Source organism: Hoplias malabaricus, chromosome 1, assembly GCF_029633855.1.
Source record: "Hoplias malabaricus isolate fHopMal1 chromosome 1, fHopMal1.hap1, whole genome shotgun sequence".
Lineage (NCBI taxonomy): Eukaryota > Metazoa > Chordata > Actinopteri > Characiformes > Erythrinidae > Hoplias > Hoplias malabaricus.
Window position 1 is genome coordinate 89318771 of NC_089800.1, and position 22458 is coordinate 89341228.

Sequence of the window (22458 nt, forward strand, 5' to 3'; positions counted from 1 at the left end):
ACTATTTATTTATTATATGACTAAAGTATAACACTTTGGGGTCAATCTGCAACATTCTACGTTAATAATGAAACCTAAAATTAGCTTCTGTTTTTTAGATAGACACAAGGTCTGGGCTTTTCCCCAAAGACGCCGTGAAGATCGATGAGGTGTTTGTTGATGAGGAAAAAGAAATAAATGTGCCCACTCAGGTAAGGGTTAATATAATCACACCGTGATGTGCTGTTTATGTCTCAGAGCGCTAGTCTGTGTCAGACTCTTTAAAGAACGTATGCTCTTTCATTTTCAGAAATATGACTTCTACTGCACGGAGGAGTTTGATTCAATCGAGAGTGATTCCTCTGAAAATCACGAAGACCGAGCCGAACAAAACGAAGAGTCCGGGGAACTAGGGAACAGTGATTCTGAAGCTCCAGTCTCAAAACCAACTGAAACAAACGACGATATCCAAACTGAGGACACCAGCCAAACCGCCGCTCAGGAACCGTCTAAACAAGACTTGGAGGAACCCAAGAAAAGCGGGTCGTCCTGGATCGGTTCTGCTGTTAACGGCTGGTTCGGTGGTGGAGAGGAAAGCCACGACGAAGCGGCAGAAGAGAGCAGAGATGAAGAATCCTTTAGAAGCCGAAAACTGGCCCTGGACCCTGAGGAAAACCGACTGAGAGTGGAAACACAAGCTGAAACCACTGGGTGGATTGGGGACGTGACGAATGTTTTTGGATTTGGGCAAAAGGTTTTAAAAGACAGTAGCAAGGATTTACCTGAGGACATTGTGGGAAAGGAGCAGGATTCTCCCAGTACACGGTCTGGATGGCTGGGAATGGGAATAAATGATGTCCTGGGATTTGGGGCTGGAGATACATCAGTGAAATCTGAGGTTAAAGCCGAGAATGGAGATATTAATCCCAAAAGTGAGGAGAGTATTGAAGCTAGTCAGTCTTTGGATGGCACTGAGGCTTCAGAAAATGACAAAACGGATATAAAACAAGGTGAAGACAATGAGGCCTCAAGTTCTGCAGAGGAAAGTGTGGATCATGAGGCTGAAAGTGAGGATGTAAGTGAAAAGCAGAGTTCAGGGTGGTATGGCAATGTCTATAACAGAATTTCCAGCTTTTACGGAGACCCCCAAGACAAAACCGATGTTAGTAAAGAAGACGGAAGTGGTAGTTCGTCAGAGGCAGATTTTCAACCACCAACTCAAAGCACTGAAGGTGATGAAAGTCAAGTTACAAACACAAAACAGTCTATATTTTCTGTAAATCACATTTCAACAGTGTTTGACAGTCTAAAGTCACAGTTTCAATCTGAGACAGTTGAGAATGAAGTGCTGAAAGAGGGAAAAAAGCCCCCAGATGCAGGTAGAGAAGGCTTTGTTGATGGACAGAACAGTAACTATGAAGAAAGCAGTGGCGATGATGAGATTAGGCCTAGTGCTGCTGATCAAATTAGTGAAATTCAGTCGCTATCTGATGGGAAACACACTTTGGAAGTTAGCTCTTCATCTGATGATGTAATAAAAACAGAAGACAGTTCCAAAGAGTGTCACATGCTGATTGATCACCTACAAGACAAAAAAGAGGCAGAAATTCCTGAAGAACAGTCGGATGATGACGTCATCCAGATCAAAGTGGATGAAGAGACTTCAAAAGGTCAGAAAGGGCAAATAGGGGTAAACTCAGACGAGAAAGGTGCAGATATGTTTGGTGAAAATGACTCTGATGGTCAATCTGAGGATGTTGAAGTGTCAGAAAACCCAACAGAAAACAGTTTTCCTGGTGAGAATCCAACAGTTGTAGACCTTCTGGAAGTAGATAGTGAATCAGACACTGAATTGGATGTAAATGGAGACCACTCTCCATCAAAACTCTCCACGGATCGAACTGAGGGCATCCAGTCAGGGGTTAATAATAATGATGAGGCTGGGGCTTTAAGTTTGACACAGCCCCTAGAAGGTGAACATCTGGGGGACAATATTTCACGTGGATCAGACAACATTACTGTAAATACTGACAGTGAGACTAAGACAGCTGTTGACACACATTTGGACGTGTTGGAGGCTTCACAGTCAGAGAACGTCAAGTCAGAAGATGATAAAGTAGAAGTAGCTGATAGTTACAAGAACGGTGCAAATTCAAATGATGTAAATAGAGATGGTAATCCCCATAAAAAAAGATTTATCAGTTATTTTGACTTTTTTACTGCACAAAAGGACACAAAACCTGAGACAGATTCAGCTACAGTTTGGGAGAATATTGATAAAGAGAGTTTAGATGCTAAAGATGAAGAAATCTTGCTTGAGACCAAAACAAACCAATTCAGCAGTGACCCTGACTATCGTAGCACAAACGCTAACGAAGAACCTACACAATATGAGCATGATTCAGATTTTAACACAATTAGCGACAGAGATGAAAATAATTTAGACAAAACAGAAGAGGGTCAGGAAAGAGATGGATTAATTTTTGGGTCAGACACAGAGCACATGGAGTTAGAAGGGGATAAAGAAAATGTAGAAATCGCTGAAGAAAATGAGCATCCTAACATTGCTCACAGCTCTGAAAGAGTTAAAATAAAATTGGAAGGAACTCATGTGAATGATCCTGATGACAAAGAGCAATACGGTAAGGATGAGAAACTAGAAGATGATGTGCTAATTCAGACTGAGAACCAGCTAAAACTATCTCAAGAGAAAACCTCATCAAAACGTAGCTCAGATAAAGAACAATACAACAATGCTAACAGTGCCAATGAAGAAAATAGTGATCAAGTTATTCCACAAATTACACCCAAAGATGTTTCTGTTTCCTTAGAAAATGCAAATCAGATGTTATTTGACCATGAAAAAACTATTCAAAAAGCTAGTAAGGATGTTAAAACACTTGTTGGAGAAAGAAACGATAATGCTAGCTTTGCTAAGCCAAGTCAAGATAGCACTGAAGACATTACCGTTTCTGAAGAAAGTGGTTTTCTCTCGGAAAATGAAAAACAGAATGGATTTGTACATGAAGAACCCATAAAGAGTGCTAGCAATGATGCTCAAACACTTGGCGGAGAAGTCCTAGATCGTGTTAGCTTAGCCAAGGACGCTAAAACTGATAATACTGATGATTTAACCACATCTGAAGAAAGTGGTTTACTATCAGAAACAGACAATCAGGAATTTGAACTTCAAAATACAAGTGAGGACGCTCACACACATGATGAAGGACATGGACATGTTAGCTTAAATGCTAATACTGATCATACTGCCCTTGATATTACCCAGGATGTTGCTGAAGATTTAATCACCTCAGAAGAAAATGATTTTCCCTCAGGAAAGGCAAATCAGAATGGATTTGAAATTCAGGAACCCATTAAAAAAGCTAGTGAGGATGCTAACACACTTGACAGAGAAAAAATTGATTATGCTAGCTCAGCCAAGCCAAGCCTAGATAGCGCTGAAGACTTAAACACAACAGAAAAAAACAGATTTCTTACAGAAAATGAAAAGGAATTTACAATTCAGAATACTAGCAAGGAAGCTAACACACTTGAAGGAGAACAGAGCAATCAAAGCTTAGCCAAAGATGCTAATACTGATTTCACTGCCTTTAATATTAGCCAGAACAGAACTGAAGACTCAACTGCTGTAGAAAAAAGCTTTCCCAGTGCTACCCGGGATGATAACACATTAGATTCTGATGAAAGAACCCAACGGAAAGTTAAATCAATCATTTCAAAAATGAATGAAAAAGAAATAAATGGTCAAAAGCTGGATGATGTGGTGGAAGATGTTTTAAGAGTCTCTCAAAGACGAGAAGTGACAAAATCAGAGGAAAAAGAGGCCAGTGTAGATGCTCCAGCAGAGGAGCCTCAGAACAGTGGCAAATATCTCAGTTTAGAAGCTCATCTCAGTTATGAGGATATAAAACAACTTTTGGACATTTTTGGTGGACACAGATTATCGTGGCTGGACCAAATCCTTGGAAATTATAAAAATACGGGCAGTGGTCCCAGTCAAGATAATGAAGATGTTTCTAGACTCAAAGATTTTGAACAAACGTTGGAATATCACGTGAAAAAACGAAGCAGAAGTGGAGAATATGAATCAAGTCCGCTCGACGAGGCCTACGCTAAAGTAGACGCCCTTTTATCTGCTCTCAGAGAGAAGCTTACCCCTGTGAGATCAGACAGCAGTGTATATAAAAGCTCAGGTACTGATCACACATTTCTTGATTTGTCTGTGTACACTGCCAGTCAAAAGTTTGGGGACACTGCCTCCTGCTGAAGCTTTGAGATTAATGTTTGTCGTTCGCCTTTATGTTAGCGCCCTGTGCCCTACAGTCTGTGGACACCAGCTTGTCTAACGTCTCTTCGCTTATCAGGATGTTGTTCCTCTGGGCTTCAGTAAAAGCCTCTATTCCTCTGGAAATGTTTTGACCAGATGCTGGGACAATGCTGTGAGACTCTGATGGTGTTCAGCCACATGAACTTCATTCAGGTCAGGTCCCGAATGTGGATGATTAGGTCTGGATCTCACACACACCACTCCAACTCATCCCAGAAGGACTAGATGGAGCTGTGGAGCATTACAGCCCCCTAGCTCATGCTTGACACAGTGACCTCAGGCTCATGTGCAGCTGCTCTAGTATCTGCATGATACTGTTCTATAGAGATTGTACACACTGAACTTCTGTGTCCACAGTGGGAGAATCTTAAAGCGGTCAAACTCTTTCAGTTTAAAGGGTGTCTAGGAGCATTTGGGCAGAGAATGTATGTACAGATCTGGGCAGTTTGCATTCTCGTCTGGTGCTATAAGCTAGTCAGTGACATGTTGTTAGCTGCAGTTTTAAAGGAAGTGCTCGTTTGGTCACAAGCTTCTTTGAGGAAGCACATGCTCTGATCCACCCTTGTGTGTGTGTGTGTGTGTGAGAGAGAGAGAGAGAGAGAGAGAGAGAGAGAGAGAGAGAGAGAGAGAGAGAGAGATTGGCGTAGACTCTGTGAACAGGTGAAATTCTTGATATCATAAAACCAGAAAAAACTTTATTGATCCTGCACTGGATTCTTCAAAATAAACTCAATTAACACGATTGGACCAAGAAAACATTAAAGTTTTATTAAATATATTTTGAAAAGTTAAATGTCCCCAAAGTTTTGACAGACAGTGTATTCATTTATTAATGAAATGCTCAAAATCGTCCATGAATCTATGGTTTATTATATGATCATTTGCTAATAATAAGACACTAATACCTTTTTCTACCTGTTTTGGAAGGAATTATAAATTCAATGCCTTTTAATTTCTTCTGCTTTTGATATAGTTTCATTAAATGTGTCCCCTGTCTCTTCACAGATCTCAGCCAAAAGGAGTGCGGTGACGAAGGCTGTGTGCGTTTACACGAAGAAAACCCTAGTGTGGATGAGCAAAACCTGGTCAATGATTCCTCTGAATCCTCTGATTCTGAAGATATTTCTGATGACGATCCCTTAGAAGGCACCCAGAGTCTGAATGGAGACACAACAAATTCAGACAGGATCACAACCAGCGAGAAAACCCAGATACGCTCAGAAGAAACTGCTCTCACTGAGGAGTCTGTGGAGCCTGGAGAAACCCAGAATGGTAAGGGGTTAGTGCTGACTGATAATCATTGAAAACAACTAGAGATATTGATCTGGGATCAGCTGGTCTTGGTGTGACGTGGTAGTGGATCGTTCTCAGCGCTGCAGCGGCGCGTCGACTCCCTGGTCCAGTCGCACCTACCTCTAGTCCTTCATCAGTGACACAGGACGCTGTCGGCTGGATGTTTTTGGTCGGTGGACTGTTCTCGGTCCAGACACTGAGGGGTTTAAAAACTCCAGCAGCACTGCTGTGTCTGATCCACTCTACACCAGCACAACACACACTAACACACCACCACCACGTCAGTGTCACTGCCATTTGATCTAATTCCCTGTACTTTTGTTATACGTAAATATACATATGCAAACTAATGTATTAAACAAAACTAATGCTTTGTTCTGTTGACAGAAGGAGATTTATATCAGTACGCAGCTTTTTTTGGTGAAATGACATCCCACACATTTACATTTGTCCTGACGGAGAGTGCACACCTGAGAGACGTCGTGTTTGAGGTAAGAACACAAAAGAAAACAAGTGTGCTGTTTCTTTAAGGACACAGACAGGAGTGTGTGTAGATACGTGGTGTCTGTACACTTGACCTGTCCATGTCAGCACAGGCAGCTCGGGGGAACAGTAGCATGACAGTGTTTTGGATCAGTTAGGGACATGAAGGAAGAGCAGAAAGTAAGTATTTGGAATAATTTAGCTTTTTAAAAGCAGAAGACTTCCGCTTGACTCTGTAAGAGCAGGATCTGAGTTAGCCAGATAACTCAAACCCAAACCTGAGGATTGTCCTGTGAGAATATCTCTCAGTTCTGTTCCTCTTGGACAGGCTTGGCTTTGGGTTTAAGTTATCAGGTTAAAATTAGAAATCTGTGTTATTTTTTTTTACCCCCAGGTTTTTATTCATTTGCTGTTTTTAGCCACGTATTGCTCTCGTATTTAAACACGTTCTGTATATTTTTATATTTTTAAACTCGGAATTTGAGTCTTGAACGGTTGAAAAGTCATAGAAAAACTGCCTTAAAGTTAAAGGATCTTAGGAGGATTTACTGGTTTAATAATTCCTGAGTGTCACTTTAAGGTCTCGGCGCTCTGATATTGTGGCATTCTGCAATTGGGGCCGTGTGGAACAAACCATTTCATTTTGAGGGGTGTGCGAAACGCGTTGTGTTTATAAAGAATTAACAGGAAGCCATGCTCTATGTTCATAGGTTTTGTAGCGTAATACAGTGTTTTTATAACTAAAACTATTAGGGATAATCAAAGATTTATAATTTATTTGGTAAGATATTCGTTTCTCTTTTACAAGAACCCACCCACGGAATACGAAGTGCCTTCCCACAGCACTGTGCGGCTATGGCTTGTGATGAACGACACCGGTTTTTATGGAGTCGGCTCCATAAAGTTGACTGAATCGATTCCTCGACTTCATACCGTTTTAACCGAAACGTGTTGTTATTTAACCCTTTCAGCGCCTGTGCCCGAGATAAAGGGTCAGGATTCAACGGTTTAAACTCGCTTTACTCAGGTTTGAGCGGGTGGAGGTCATGATGACATATAAAACAAACATGTAAACTATGTTGTTCGCCCTGTTTAAAATCCTCCACCAGTCATTGACTAAATCCCCACAACTCTTCTCTATTCAGAGTTACAGAATTAGAAGGCATTCTAAATTTAAATTCTAAGTTCTTCTAAAAATAAAATCCACCAAAGACTTAAAAAGATTGAATTTCTATTCATTCTTTTGAAACTTTTGAAACACTTGGACATGGAATTGACTGTTTATTTAATTCACAACACCTCGTCTACAGTATAAACCAGACCAAACGCACGTGCTTACAGGGGCAAATACTTTACAGGGGTAAATGTTTTCCGTGGAATTTTCTGAAGACTGCACTCGCATACTGGGACTGAATCGATTCTACGCGTCACGACTCTCAGAACTGTTGGCCAAGAGTCGATTCTGATTCACTGAGGATTTGGAGATGAAGAATCGGCTCTTCGGAAGTCGACTCTTCATCACTAGCTATGGAGCCATCGCTAATTCACCGGAATAAATAAAAGAAAGTAACTGTTAACAAGTGTTTAACAGGTTTGACAAATATTTGACAGGCTTTAAAGATGGCGGACGAGTTTAAGGGCGACTCGGCGGTCACAGAAGCGAATGATATCGGAGGAACCGCGAGGATTTACTACAGTTTGGCGCTGGAAAAGATAAGAGATGTATGTGAACTGAGCTAACAGGCTAACACCGGCCCCGGCGCTTATCTGTGTTCCTGTGTGACTGTGTCAGCGCTATTAGCCTGAGGAGTATTTACTAATACCGATCTGATTGTGGCTTTATATTCCGCTCTTACTGAAGCTTCATGTTGTCCAGTTCTTCCTCGCTAATGTCTGGGCTTCGCTGTGTCTGGAGTTTGACCTGTGGCAGCTGTGAAGCTGGTGTTCAGATGCTTATAAGATTTACTGATAAAAACCTGCTTGAGGATTTGACAGTTACAGGTGGGCTTCAGTCTTAAAGACAGGTGTTTCTAATAAAGTGGCCAGTGATAAACAGAAGGCAGGTGTTTCTATTAAAGTGGCCAGTGATAAACAGAAGGCAGGTGTTTCTAATAAAGTGGCCAGTGATAAACAGATGGTAGGTGTTTCTATTAAAGTGGCCAGTGATAAACAGATGGTAGGTGTTTCTATTAAAGTGGCCAGTGATAAACAGAAGGCAGGTGTTTCTATTAAAGTGGCCAGTGATAAACAGATGGTAGGTGTTTCTATTAAAGTGGCCAGTGATAAACAGATGGTAGGTGTTTCTATTAAAGTGGCCAGTGATAAACAGAAGGCAGGTGTTTCTAATAAAGTGGCCAGTGATAAACAGATGGTAGGTGTTTCTATTAAAGTGGCCAGTGATAAACAGAAGGCAGGTGTTTCTATTAAAGTGGCCAGTGATAAACAGAAGGCAGGTGTTTCTATTAAAGTGGCCAGTGATAAACAGATGGTAGGTGTTTCTATTAAAGTGGCCAGTGATAAACAGAAGGCAGGTGTTTCTATTAAAGTGGCCAGTGATAAACAGAAGGCAGGTGTTTCTATTAAAGTGGCCAGTGATAAACAGAAGGCAGGTGTTTCTATTAAAGTGGCCAGTGATAAACAGATGGTAGGTGTTTCTATTAAAGTGGCCAGTGATAAACAGAAGGCAGGTGTTTCTAATAAAGTGGCCAGTGATAAACAGATGGTAGGTGTTTCTATTAAAGTGGCCAGTGATAAACAGAAGGCAGGTGTTTCTATTAAAGTGGCCAGTGATAAACAGAAGGCAGGTGTTTCTATTAAAGTGGCCAGTGATAAACAGATGGTAGGTGTTTCTAATAAAGTGGCCAGTGATAAACAGAAGGCAGGTGTTTCTATTAAAGTGGCCAGTGATAAACAGAAGGCAGGTGTTTCTAATAAAGTGGCCAGTGATAAACAGATGGTAGGTGTTTCTAATAAAGTGGCCAGTGATAAACAGAAGGCAGGTGTTTCTAATAAAGTGGCCAGTGATAAACAGATGGTAGGTGTTTCTATTAAAGTGGCCAGTGATAAACAGATGGTAGGTGTTTCTATTAAAGTGGCCAGTGATAAACAGAAGGCAGGTGTTTCTATTAAAGTGGCCAGTGATAAACAGATGGTAGGTGTTTCTAATAAAGTGGCCAGTGATAAACAGAAGGCAGGTGTTTCTATTAAAGTGGCCAGTGATAAACAGAAGGCAGGTGTTTCTAATAAAGTGGCCAGTGATAAACAGATGGTAGGTGTTTCTATTAAAGTGGCCAGTGATAAACAGATGGTAGGTGTTTCTATTAAAGTGGCCAGTGATAAACAGAAGGCAGGTGTTTCTATTAAAGTGGCCAGTGATAAAGGTAGGGGAGGTGTTTCTAATAAAGTGGCTGGGGCTGAAGCGTTCATGGGGCGGTTCAGCGTGGTGTGGGTGTCTCGTCTTGTCTCGTGAAGCTGATCTGATGTCTCTGTGTGTCTCTCTGTAGGTGGTGTCCTCTCTCCCTGAGGACCTGCGTCCCGGTCCCGACCTCTATGGCTTCCCCTGGGAACTCGTCCTCTTCTCTGCATTGTGTGGATCGTTTATTTTTCTTCTCTTCAGCTGCAGGTTCATCAGCTCTGTAAGTGACCACTGAAGCATCCGAGGCTTATCAGTCCTTCTGTTGCTCTGCATACTTTACTACCCCCTCTCCCCCTGTTCCTCAGCGCTCAGGACCCCCACAGAGCAGGTGTGATGTGGTGGTGGATCATTCTCAGCGCTGCAGTGACACTGACGTGGTGGTGGTGTGTTAGTGTGTGTTGTGCTGGTGTAGAGTGGATCAGACACAGCAGTGCTGCTGGAGTTTTTAAACCCCTCAGTGTCTGGACCGAGAACAGTCCACCGACCAAAAACATCCAGCCGACAGCGTCCTGTGTCACCGATGAAGGAGTAGAGGACGAGCGACACACACTGTGCAGCGACAGATGAGCTACTGTCTCTGACTCTACATCTACAAGGTGGACCAACGAGGGAGGAGTGTCTCACAGAGTGGACAGAGAGTGGACACAGGGTTTAAAAACTCCAGCAGCACTGCTGTGTCTGATCCACTCAGTCATGCAACATGTTCCAAAGCAGCACCTCCCCAGGAACGTACTCTAGGTTCATGTTGACACAGACGACGACTGTGATTGGTCCGTAGTCGGATGAGTGTGGATCAGGTCGAGGAGAAACGTCCAGACATATGCCCTCCTGTTTCCTCAGACATGGGTGTGGACGGCACGCAGATTTTAGACACCTCTGAAAATGAATTAATAAATGAAGAAATAAACGCGGTTTGAGGAGCAGGAACACGCAGAGGGGACATGCAGGCCACATGTGAACTGCTCCCTGAACAATGCACTTCATGGATTTGTAAAACTAATCCCACTACACTGTGCTCTACGTAGAGTGGAGGACGATATTTGAGATTCAGCCCTAGTGGTTTGACAGTATAATTGCAGGGTGATTCAGAAGTATACTGTAACACAGGGCTCTGGTGCAGCGCAGGCTTAGATCTGAGTCAATGTTGAGACGTAAACCAGCCTTTACTCTTCTCAGTTTGTGACCCATTGTGTCTGATCTGTTTGTTTCTTTTCTCTGCAGATTAAAGGCCGATTATATGCAAGTGAGTCCTGCTCTAAAACCCCTGTCTGATACCGTTTACCCCGTCGGAGCACACCCTGCATGTACTGACCCAGCTCTCTCCTTTCACAGGTAAAGAGAAGAGAATGGGGCAGAAGGTGGCGGAGCTCCTGGAGGAGAAGTGTAAAGTGCTGGAGACTTTGAGCGAATGCAAACATAAGGCGAGTCGAGACGGAACGTGTTTAAAGAGCAACACCAGCTGCAATTCAAATGCTGTTTTAGCAAGATGCCCTGATACTGTATGTTTAATGTTTACACGCTCTTTATCATAAACGGATTCAGCTGCTTTTATCTGCACCTGGGCTGGACACCGTGTGTAATCTTTATAGAATAGCGGAATGCTTTGGAACAGCTGCACATGAGCCTGAGGACACCGTACCCAGTGGCAAGTGGTGGCTAGACAGGTGTAAAGCAGCCAGTGTTGAGCCCAGGGGAAGGTGGGAACATGCTCCTCCCACATCAGCACCTGACTTCACTCATGTCTCTGTGGTTGAATGCTACCACATCCAACATCTAGTCTCAGATGAGCCCAGAAAAGTACACAGGAGTGTTCTCACATTAGAGCAGAGCACACGGTTATTTCAGAATACTCTAGATACCATAGAAACATAGGAACCGAAATCGCAACTCCGTAGAGGGTTTTTAATTTAAAACAAAATATATATGGAGATGAAGGGAGGGTAGATTAAAGCTAACAGTTGCAGTGTAATGTAAAGTCCGTGGCACGCACAAAATTTGAAAGCATTTCACCACAATGCCCCATGAAGCATTAAGTTAAAGCCCGATCGGGACACAGAAAACCAGAGGAGTTCACACGTGACTGGAAATTAACAAAAAGAAAGTCTGGTAGTGTCTCTGTCACAGTTCTAGGGACCTGGAGGTTGTGGGTTCGAGTCCCGCTCTGAGTGACTGTCTGTGAGGAGTGTGGTGTGTTCTCCCTGTGTCTGCGTGGGTTTCCTCCGGGTGACTGTCTGTGAGGAGTGTGGTGTGTTCTCCCTGTGTCTGCGTGGGTTTCCTCCGGGTGACTGTCTGTGAGGAGTGTGGTGTGTTCTCCCTGTGTCTGCGTGGGTTTCCTCCGGGTGACTGTCTGTGAGGAGTGTGGTGTGTTCTCTCTGTGTCTGCGTGGGTTTCCTCCGGGTGACTGTCTGTGAGGAGTGTGGTGTGTTCTCTCTGTGTCTGCGTGGGTTTCCTCCGGGTGAATGTCTGTGAGGAGTGTGGTGTGTTCTCTCTGTGTCTGCGTGGGTTTCCTCCGGGTGACTGTCTGTGAGGAGTGTGGTGTGTTCTCCCTGTGTCTGCGTGGGTTTCCTCCGGGTGACTGTCTGTGAGGAGTGTGGTGTGTTCTCCCTGTGTCTGCGTGGGTTTCCTCCGGGTGACTGTCTGTGAGGAGTGTGGTGTGTTCTCTCTGTGTCTGCGTGGGTTTCCTCCGGGTGACTGTCTGTGAGGAGTGTGGTGTGTTCTCCCTGTGTCTGTGTGGGTTTCCTCCGGGTGACTGTCTGTGAGGAGTGTGGTGTGTTCTCTCTGTGTCTGCGTGGGTTTCCTCCGGGTGACTGTCTGTGAGGAGTGTGGTGTGTTCTCTCTGTGTCTGCGTGGGTTTCCTCCGGGTGACTGTCTGTGAGGAGTGTGGTGTGTTCTCTCTGTGTCTGCGTGGGTTTCCTCCGGGTGACTGTCTGTGAGGAGTGTGGCATGTTCCTGTCTTGCACCCAGTGATTCTGGGTAGGCTCCGGACCCACCGTGACCCTGAATTGGATAAGAGTTACAGACAATGAATGAATGAGTTGAACCATGTGTTTGTCGGCTCTCCCTGACTTTCCCCATACGTCAGCAGTGGGGTGGTCTGCCGCCGCTGCCCAATAAAATCTTACAGGAAGCACTGCAGTCACTTTAAATGATTAATGGTGCAAATGTTTCTCTCTACAGTTTGAGATGTTGGAGACTTCGCTGCAGAATGGAGGAGTTTCAGCTCAGGCATCAGAAAGACAGAACTTAGAGGTAGAGTGGTCTTTTCTTTAAATTAAATACGTTATTTCAGTATTAATGCATAATATCCAGTGGTAAACATATCAGTATGAAGATTAATTACGTCATTGGCCTGAAGGTGCTTTGTTGAGCGTCCTCTTGAATGTGGTCAATAGATAAACAAAGTTTGATTGTTGTTGTATCACCCACCTTTATGTTCACATTATATATTTGTACCTACATTATTTTTAATCGAACTCCCTCCTTGTCCTTGTTGCGTTAAGGTAATGTCTAAGAAGCTTGAGCAGTCAAACGCAGAGATGAAAAGTGATATCGAGCGACTCCAGGAGGAGCTGGAGAACCAGAGCAAATTCAGAAAACAGCAAGAAGAGCAGGTGCGCAATCAGCCTTTACTTTCTCACACTCTACTGTAAGATGCAGCTGTGCTGTCAATCATAAAAACATCAGCATTCAATATGCCACATTCTCATCCTCCTCCGAGGGAACACAGTTCTGTTTCTTAATGAAACGTCTGTGACCCGCTTTGGTCCAAACCCCACGAGCCCCACAGCAGTGTTCTCCCCCTGTGTAAACAGCCCCTGTTCAGAACGCCCGCTTTCAGCACCTGTTCCTTTAAATGACAATGAGCCGCTCGCTGTTCACCCCGACCCCGAGCGCACAGCAGTGAGGAGCGAGGAGCAGAAGGTCTGGTTTTTAGCCGTTTTCACTCTGTTCTCTTTCTTCTCCGTTTTTACTCAGTGCTCTTATTTCTCCGCGCTCGTGATGTGCTCAAAACAAACTATTACACTTCAAACTATTAATATTTGAACGTACTATTCAAGGTTGTACTTGATTAAATGTGAGTTGATACTGCCCCCTTCTGGTTCAGAGTCTTTTGAGGGGCTTTTTTGGTTTAACACATGCATTGTTCTCGTATCTTTCAGCTCGCAGGACTGGAAGAAACTTTACAAAACCTAGAGGAGGAAGCAAAAACAAACAAGACACAGTTGGAGCAGGTAACGGTTGTGTAAGACACCCACACGTCAGCATTTTCCTTTCCCCGAGGGTCATAAGTGAATATAATCACTGCTGTCATCGTCCTACAGGATAAAACCACGCTGAAAATCCATGACATGAACAGCGAGAGGCTGCAGAAGAAACTGCAGGCGGCTAAAGAGGAGAATGTGATGCTCATAGAGAGCAAAGCCCAGGTTCGTTCCTCACATGAATTCAGACTTGATTCCGCTGTGGTCTGTTGTAGTGTCTTGTTGTAAACGTGATTCTTCTCTGCTTCATTACCCTGCGGTGTACTGCTCTAATTCAGGGCTGTGTTTCTGTGTGTAGCTGGTGCAGGAGTCCGAGGGCTGGGCCGAGAGGCTGAGTGAGTTGGAGGAAGAGATGAGGATGTGTGAGAGATCACACTGTGGTATGGTGGAGGACTGCACCAACAAAGACGAACGCATCAAGGTACAAAACTAACAGCAGGGTCTTAAGCTGTGGTCAGGAAAGATGCTGCCTCACTGTTTACTGTTCTGAGGCGGAGTCTGGGTCTTAACCAGGTGACTTTGGAGGGAACGAGGGCTTCTGTTTACGCCAAATGTCAGTGCACAGTGGGCGGGACTGTGGTTATGTGATGGGGAGAGAGAGGGTGCCCTCTACACACCCAGAGAGAGCAAGGACAGTCAGGCTTTCTAGTGGTGCTTTTCCACTTCATGGTGCTGAGACTACTGGACTCTACTCTCTGATTGGTCCTGGTCAGTTTTCCACTCCCACAGCTCCCCCTTCTGAAATGTATCAGGTGTCGTCTCTAACCCCGTCTCTAAGGAGAACAGTAGGCTTTGGAAACCACAACAACGGCGGTGGTAACGTTAAGCGGTGTTTACTCATGGTGTATCGGCGTGTTGTTGTTGTTTGGGACTGAACACAGCTCCGTCATCAGTTCAGACAGATCAGTAGAGTTTGTTCCTTCCTTGTTGCAGCGTCCAGCTCTCGCTGGATTCTTTCGTCGGCCACCGATCCGAGGAGCGTTTGAACCTCTTCAAAAGACCACGGCGTCATTTTACGAGCTGCCGTCGTGAGTCGGATAAAAACAAACGTGATCTCTGCTGCAGCTGGAGATTTTACAGATGGAGAGTTGGTGCTGGTCGTCTGCGTTGCGTGGCGTAGAGTGACGACTCTCTCTGGACAATCAGCGCTCTGCAAGGTTTACACGCCACGGTTTAGTCCCTACTCGACTCGCTCTGAACCACGAGAGAACAGCCACTAAACAAGAACCCGCTTCCAGAACCAGGACCTGATTCACCTGGTGCAGTATCACAAGAGCTGAGTGTAGGGAACATGAAGTGGGAAAGTGTCATAAGACTTTTGGGCAATTCAGGACCCCCCCCCTTGTTTTCTTTTGGTTCCAGTGTCTGTATTGATGCCAAATGGCAGAAATGAATGGAGCATATGGGGCTGGTGGAGCGTCTGTAACTGAACCCCTGCATGGTGGAGCTGGAAGGGGGTGGGGCTAGAAGGGGGTGGGGCTCATAAAGTGGCCCCTGAGTGGAAGCAAAGGTGGAGTATTTATAAATTTACAGATACCGCTGTTGATGAAGCCCTGATGGTTCTGAAGTCGTGTTGCCCACCTCTACCTGCTCATTGTCTGCATTACACCTCACAGCTGTAGTGTTTCATGAGGAATGTTAGCTTTGTAGCGCTAAATAATGCAGCCAAAAATTTAAATGTGTAGCTGCATCACTTCATTTTTCTCATTCAGCTCTCTCCCTCTCTCTCTCTCTCTCTCTCTCTCTCTCTCTCTCTCTCTCAGTCTTTAACTGAGTGCCTGTTGAAGATGAAGGACTGGGACTCTGAGGAGGAGAGCAGTGATGCCGCTGGGTCAGAGAACGGTGAACCTTCAGGTAAAATCCTGCTTTGTCTTGTTATGCACAACTTTGTTTACATTGTTGGGCTTCTTTAAGAATTAAATTAAATATTATTTGATGGTGAAACTCTAGACTGACTCCTGGTACATCTCAGTCATAATCTGTAATTTCTGCTGCAGTTTGACTCTAGATCAGCTTAGCACTAGCTCTTAATGGAAAAATACAGGAAAATTCATAATATACGTCAAGCTTCATCATGAAGAGTTGTGTTGTGGAGTCTTTGGATCTGGATTATTCTGGGTTTTTGATGTAATGTAATAAGTGAATGTGTTATTTCCATTGTTTCGTTATTTTCTTGCTCTGAATAGATGTTTTTGGTATAAATTTGCAGATTTACATCAGAAGCAGAAAGTGCAGAAGCTCATCAGCGCTGCGAAGGTACCCTCTCATTCGGATCGACTCGTGGGACTAGCGTCAGGTTTTGTTTGATTGTTGAGGTGTGAATGTTGATGTCTTTCCTACAGATGTGTGCAGACCTGAAGGCCATGGAGGAGGATAAGGACAGGGTGTTTGCCAAACTTTCAGATGAAGTTAAAGCTAAAGAAGATCTACGAGGTATAGAATGTACTTCTGTGGCCAGAGGGGGGCAGCACTGTTCAAAAATTGGGAATCGCTGGTCAAATGAAGCGTATTAACCATTAAACTGCTGTCAGACAACAAACACGTCTTTATTCACAGTGGCAAGTTCTTTTAGAAAAACAAACTCTAACTCACTTTAGCAAAATCATAATATTAAAAGCTATTTTGGAGCATTATTATTGATGTGTTGATCTTGAATATTTCAGACGATGGGCTTCGGAAGAAAGGGGAGCTAGATTTTAAAGACAATATACACATTAGTGTTCAGACAGTGTTTATTAGTCTATTTATTTATTTAGTGCTGAGCACGTTCTCCTCCCAGTGCTGGGATCCTGGGTTCAAGTCCCATCTGGGTGTGGTTTCCATATTCTCCCTGTGTCTGTGTGGGTATCCTCCGGGGTTTCCATGTTCTCCCTGTGTCTGTGTGGGTATCCTCCAGGGTTTCCATGTTCTCTCTGTGTCTGTGTGGGTATCCTCCGGGGTTTCCATGTTCTCCCTGTGTCTGTGTGGGTTTCCTCCAGGGTTTCCATGTTCTCCCTGTGTCTGTGTGGGTTTCCTCTGGGGTTTCCATGTTCTCCCTGTGTCTGTGTGGGTATGATCCAGGGTTTCCATGTTCTCTCTGTGTCTGTGTGGGTATCCTCTGGGGTTTCCATGTTCTCCCTGTGTCTGTGTGGGTATCCTCCAGGGTTTCTGCTTTCCTCCCACAGTCCAGACACATGGAGGTTAGGTGAATTGGTTTCTCTAATGACAGTCATGGTGTGTGAGTGAATCAGTGAGTGCCCAGATATTGGCGCTCTGTCCTGGGTGAAACCCTAGTACTCGATGCAGTCCTCCAGGTGCCAGAGGTGGCCGTTCCTGGTCGAGAGAACACCGTGCGTGTTTGGCTGCCGCTAGGGCTGCGCCGTATCGTATCGTTCCCAAAAATATCGTCATAATTTTTAAAACGATTTTAAAAAGTCAGTTGTGATGTCGTGATATTCTAAGGTGTTTACCTAACGACGTGCTGCGATTAGCTTTCCATGCGGCGTACGTTCTTTACACGAGTCGTTTTTGAGGACAGTGAAGTACAGTGGAAAGTGGCTCTGAATGATTGAAATTACTTTAGTATTAAAAAATAAAACCTTTAATAAATAAAGCCATCTAATACTTTTAATATATATATATATATTATATTTATTATATTGAATAGAATGAATATAACATTTTGTGTTTCAATGGGGTTTTCTTGAAATAAGTGTTTTTCATTGTTTTGTCATTTCGCCAAGGGTTAATCGTTATTGTGAAAATACCCTACAATATTGTTATATTAGTTTAGGGCCATATCGCCCACCCCTAGCTGCCGCTCCTTGTGTGTGTGTGTTTTTTAAACTCTTATGTTGTACAGAACGAACATGGGTGTTATAATCACTGAATGTATTTATCTGCAGCACTGTTGTTGCCTCCAAACTTTTGAAGGTTGACACCAAATGTCTTGGCCGTAGAGTCTGTGTGGTCATGTGTAAAGGTTTATGCGGTGCTTGGCTTTTAGAGGCATGAGATTTGTTCATCTGAACATCGCTTGATTCTTGATCCATGAGTGTTGTTGTGGAGGACTGAGCTGAGATTTTCACTGTCTTTGCTGGTTTTTGTTCATTATTCAGAGGGGATTGAGCAGCTGGAGATGGAGAAGGAGTCTCTGGACACGGAGAGCAGCTTCTACTCAGGAGAAATACAGAAACTGCAGCAGAAACTACAGATTATGACTGAGATGTACCAGGAGAATGAGCTCAAACTGCACAGGTCCCCACAAGCAGTCATTTTTACAGTGCCTTTTTGAATTATGAATTTTACATTCAACTGAATTGTGTACATTTCCTGAGTTATTCATTTTTGGGAGTAGTCTTCTGCTAGAAAATCCCTGAAAATACTGAGAAAACACTGTACTTTCCCCCAGACACATGAAAGCAGCAGCCCACACACAGATATGTTCACGTTTTCATTGACCAATTGGAGCTAAGATAACGTTATAGGAAAAAAAAATAAATGTGTTATATTTTTGCCAAAACTTTGCTTTAATATTGTTTTGACTGTGGATGACTGAGAGGATATTAAAGTTGAGCTGAGAGCTTTTTTGTGTTCAGGATGTTGACAGTGGAGGAGAGAGAACGCTCTCAGAAAGAAGAGAAGCTTAGTAAAGCTGGAAAAAAGATCAGTCTGGCAGCTGAGGAGTTAAATACCTACAGGTAAAGTATCCAGTCTTATCATATAAACCACTTTCAGTAAACTCAAATTTTCAGGGTTGTTGCATGAACCCTGAGTTTCTAGCTGATTTCCTTCTAGGTTACATTTCTCATAAAGTAGCCTGTTACAGTGGACTGTTCGTAACTACACTAGCTGGCAGCTGGCAGAATCCAAACTGCGTTCTGCTTTCCTCAGTTCGTTTTATTTCATTTCATTTATTTTTGGAGGAGTAAATATACTTTCCCACTGCACAGGAACTTGCTGTCTCTAAATGTGCCTGTTGAAAAACTGTATGTTGGAGTAAACGGCTGTAACTGTTGTGTTTCAGTGCTGTAACTGTATGTAGGAGTAAACGGCTGTAGCTGGTGTGAGTCAGTATTTCGGTGGTGTAACTGTATGTAGGAGTAAACGGCTGTAGCTGTTGTGAGTCGGTATTTCGGTGGTGTAACTGTATGTAGGAGTAAACGGCTGTAGCTGGTGTGTGTCAGTATTTCGGTGCTGTAACTGTATGTAGGAGTAAACGGCTGTAGCTGGTGTGAGTCAGTATTTCGGTGGTGTAACTGTATGTAGGAGTAAACGGCTGTAGCTGGTGTGAGTCAGTATTTCGGTGGTGTAACTGTATGTAGGAGTAAACGGCTGTAGCTGGTGTGAGTCAGTATTTCGGTGGTGTAACTGTATGTAGGAGTAAATGGCTGTAGCTGGTGTGTGTCAGTATTTCGGTGCTGTAACTGTATGTAGGAGTAAATGGCTGTAGCTGGTGTGCGTCAGTATTTCGGTGCTTAAACTGTATGTAGGAGTAAATGGCTGTAGCTGGTGTGTGTCAGTATTTCGGTGCTGTAACTGTATGTAGGAGTAAATGGCTGTAGCTGGTGTGTGTCAGTATTTCGGTGCTGTAACTGTATGTAGGAGTAAACGGCTGTAGCTGGCGTGTCAGTATTTCGGTGGTGTAACTGTATGTAGGAGTAAATGGCTGTAGCTGGTGTGTGTCAGTATTTCGGTGCTGTAACTGTATGTAGGAGTAAACGGCTGTAGCTGGCGTGTCAGTATTTCGGTGCTGTAACTGTATGTAGGAGTAAACGGCTGTAGCTGGCGTGTCAGTATTTCGGTGCTGTAACTGTATGTAGGAGTAAATGGCTGTAGCTGGTGTGTGTCAGTATTTCGGTGCTGTAACTGTATGTAGGAGTAAATGGCTGTAGCTGGTGTGTGTCAGTATTTCGGTGCTTAAACTGTATGTAGGAGTAAATGGCTGTAGCTGGTGTGTGTCAGTATTTCGGTGCTGTAACTGTATGTAGGAGTAAATGGCTGTAGCTGGTGTGTGTCAGTATTTCGGTGCTGTAACTGTATGTAGGAGTAAATGGCTGTAGCTGGTGTGTGTCAGTATTTCGGTGCTGTAACTGTATGTAGGAGTAAATGGCTGTAGCTGGTGTGTGTCAGTATTTCGGTGCTGTAACTGTATGTAGGAGTAAATGGCTGTAGCTGGTGTGTGTCAGTATTTCGGTGCTGTAACTGTATGTAGGAGTAAACGGCTGTAGCTGGCGTGTCAGTATTTCGGTGCTGTAACTGTATGTAGGAGTAAACGGCTGTAGCTGGCGTGTCAGTATTTCGGTGCTGTAACTGTATGTAGGAGTAAATGGCTGTAGCTGGTGTGTGTCAGTATTTCGGTGCTGTAACTGTATGTAGGAGTAAATGGCTGTAGCTGGTGTGTGTCAGTATTTCGGTGCTTAAACTGTATGTAGGAGTAAATGGCTGTAGCTGGTGTGTGTCAGTATTTCGGTGCTGTAACTGTATGTAGGAGTAAATGGCTGTAGCTGGTGTGTGTCAGTATTTCGGTGCTGTAACTGTATGTAGGAGTAAATGGCTGTAGCTGGTGTGTGTCAGTATTTCGGTGCTGTAACTGTATGTAGGAGTAAATGGCTGTAGCTGGTGTGTGTCAGTATTTCGGTGCTGTAACTGTATGTAGGAGTAAATGGCTGTAGCTGGCGTGGGTCAGTGCCAAACCATGAACCTGGAGATTCTGGAAGAAATTATAAAATCTGGAGGAATCTTTGACCTCAAAAATAAGAACCCTCTTGCAGACTGATTTATTTTAATATGTTCATATTTCCTACCTTTTCTGCTGTTTCTCAGACAAAGAGCTAAAGAACTGGAGGAGGAGCTGGAGAGAACCAACCAGGCCTACAAGAACCAGGTGGGCTTTAACTGTCTTTAGCCCTGCTGCTTTTTTTAAAACGGGAATGTCAGTAGAATATGACGTTGTATTGTTATTGAAGTCTCTTTCCTGAATACAGGGTGTGTGTGCTGTACATTAAAACTGAATTAAACAGTAGCTGATAGTGCTGTGTATTTGTTTACTAATTTATTTTGACCTGCATTGAATTTAAAACAATAATATCTTACCACAGGAGATGAAGTTCATGTGCGTTTTTGCCGTAAAATGTTTCTTTACTATTTCTTTCAGGTTGCTTCCCATGAGAAAAAGGCTCATGATAACTGGGTGAGTGGAGACCATCGCCATCGTCACATCTCACTCTGCAGAGTCTCAGAAATATTCACGGCAGGATATTCTGTGTGATTCTGTTTATATTTTGTCGTAGTTGGCGGCGAGAGCTGCAGATCGAGACCTCGCTGATCTGAAGAGAGAAAACACTTTGCTCCGACAGAGGTGAGGAGAACTGGAGATCGACTCAGAGCCCATTCAAACATGTTACTTATTAAAGGAGCAGTCAGTGATTTTTATTCATTTTAAGGCTTTTCATAGTCTTCCACATTTAACACATACACACACACACACACACACTAGTGCACTAGGGGATGTGAACACACACCCATAGCGCCAGGGAGCAGGTGTGGGTTCGGTGCCTTGCTCAAGGGCCCCTCAGCTGTGGATGGAGGAGGAGGACAGTGCTGTTCCTTCACTCCCACTGCCCCCAGTTTTCCTGCTGCTCGTGGGAATCAAACCAACGACCTTTCAGTCCTGAGCCCTCTTCTTTAACCACAGACAGCACTGTGCAGAGGTGTTAGACCCCAGAGATGAGATTTAAAAAGCTATTTATCTGAGCAGTAAGTGTTTATTTTAAAACAAAGAAACAACAAATACCCCCCACCATTAGAATAAACCCAGTCACATTCCTCCAGTGTGATCCTCTGTGTTTAACGTTGTCCAAGTCTCTCCTCGTGGAGTGTGTATTATTTGAGGTGATCCTCCAGGGCCTAGTTTTAGTGGTGAATTAATAATGATTTTAAATAATGTGCTGTGGATTTAACAAATTCATGTAAATCAAGGAGAATCTGAACAAAACGCTGTTCTTCAAACTCACTCTCACCTACTGCTTTATAGAGAAACATTATCTTATGTTTCTGATGTGTTTTATATCATTATTTGTTTGTGTTTACTGTGATTATATACAGCTTTACACCAGCCCCACACTCACTGACAGGCTTTAGTTTAAACATAGATCACTATCTTAGTGCTGTACTTCTTTTAAAGATGGCTACCCCCATTTGGGGGACCCACTCTGTGGAGCATAGCTTTATCTCCTGCTGGGTTTACTTTATTGGACGATATCTAAACATACGAAACAGTCATTTAAATATTTAGCTTTATTTTAAATGGAACTAATAAACTGTAAGTGAAATAAAAGTTGTTTCTCTGTAAACAATATTTTCCATCAAAATTAATTCAACACATGAATCATCCCCAACAACGTCTAGAGTTCATTTAATTTATTGCAGTTGTGGAATAGAAGACTCTGCTTGTGATTATTATTTATTTGTGTGTGTGTGTGTGTGTGTAGACTGACTGATTACCAGTTTAAGCTGGAGCTGATGGAGAAGGAGCCGTACCCCCGAGAGTCTTTGGTCAGGCCGGTGTTCAGAGGTCAGAGGAACTGATGTTATTTTAGTTTTCTGTTTGATCTTCTATTTAGGGCAGATTCCTCAAGTAAAAAGAACATTGTTCCACATTATCATCTCAACACTGAGAGTGTGTCTTCAGCAGGAAG

At 43.5% G+C, this 22458-nt stretch overlaps 1 protein-coding gene across 1 annotated transcript in view; it reads left to right on the forward strand.

The window, feature by feature from the left end:
* The window catches only part of mia2 (MIA SH3 domain ER export factor 2), a 34520-nt gene that overhangs the window by 3236 nt on the left and 8826 nt on the right, over nt 1-22458 (forward strand). Inside the window, exons 3-23 of the mRNA XM_066675967.1 lie at nt 99-191; nt 290-1211; nt 5333-5599; nt 6008-6111; nt 9607-9738; nt 10740-10761; nt 10851-10939; nt 12696-12767; nt 13019-13129; nt 13679-13750; nt 13841-13945; nt 14079-14201; nt 15544-15634; nt 15990-16036; nt 16123-16213; nt 17878-18016; nt 18358-18459; nt 20585-20645; nt 20916-20951; nt 21052-21119; nt 22252-22334. Coding sequence (XP_066532064.1) covers nt 99-191; nt 290-1211; nt 5333-5599; nt 6008-6111; nt 9607-9738; nt 10740-10761; nt 10851-10939; nt 12696-12767; nt 13019-13129; nt 13679-13750; nt 13841-13945; nt 14079-14201; nt 15544-15634; nt 15990-16036; nt 16123-16213; nt 17878-18016; nt 18358-18459; nt 20585-20645; nt 20916-20951; nt 21052-21119; nt 22252-22334 — 2830 coding nt within the window. The remainder of the gene's footprint in view (nt 1-98; nt 192-289; nt 1212-5332; nt 5600-6007; nt 6112-9606; nt 9739-10739; nt 10762-10850; nt 10940-12695; nt 12768-13018; nt 13130-13678; nt 13751-13840; nt 13946-14078; nt 14202-15543; nt 15635-15989; nt 16037-16122; nt 16214-17877; nt 18017-18357; nt 18460-20584; nt 20646-20915; nt 20952-21051; nt 21120-22251; nt 22335-22458) is intronic.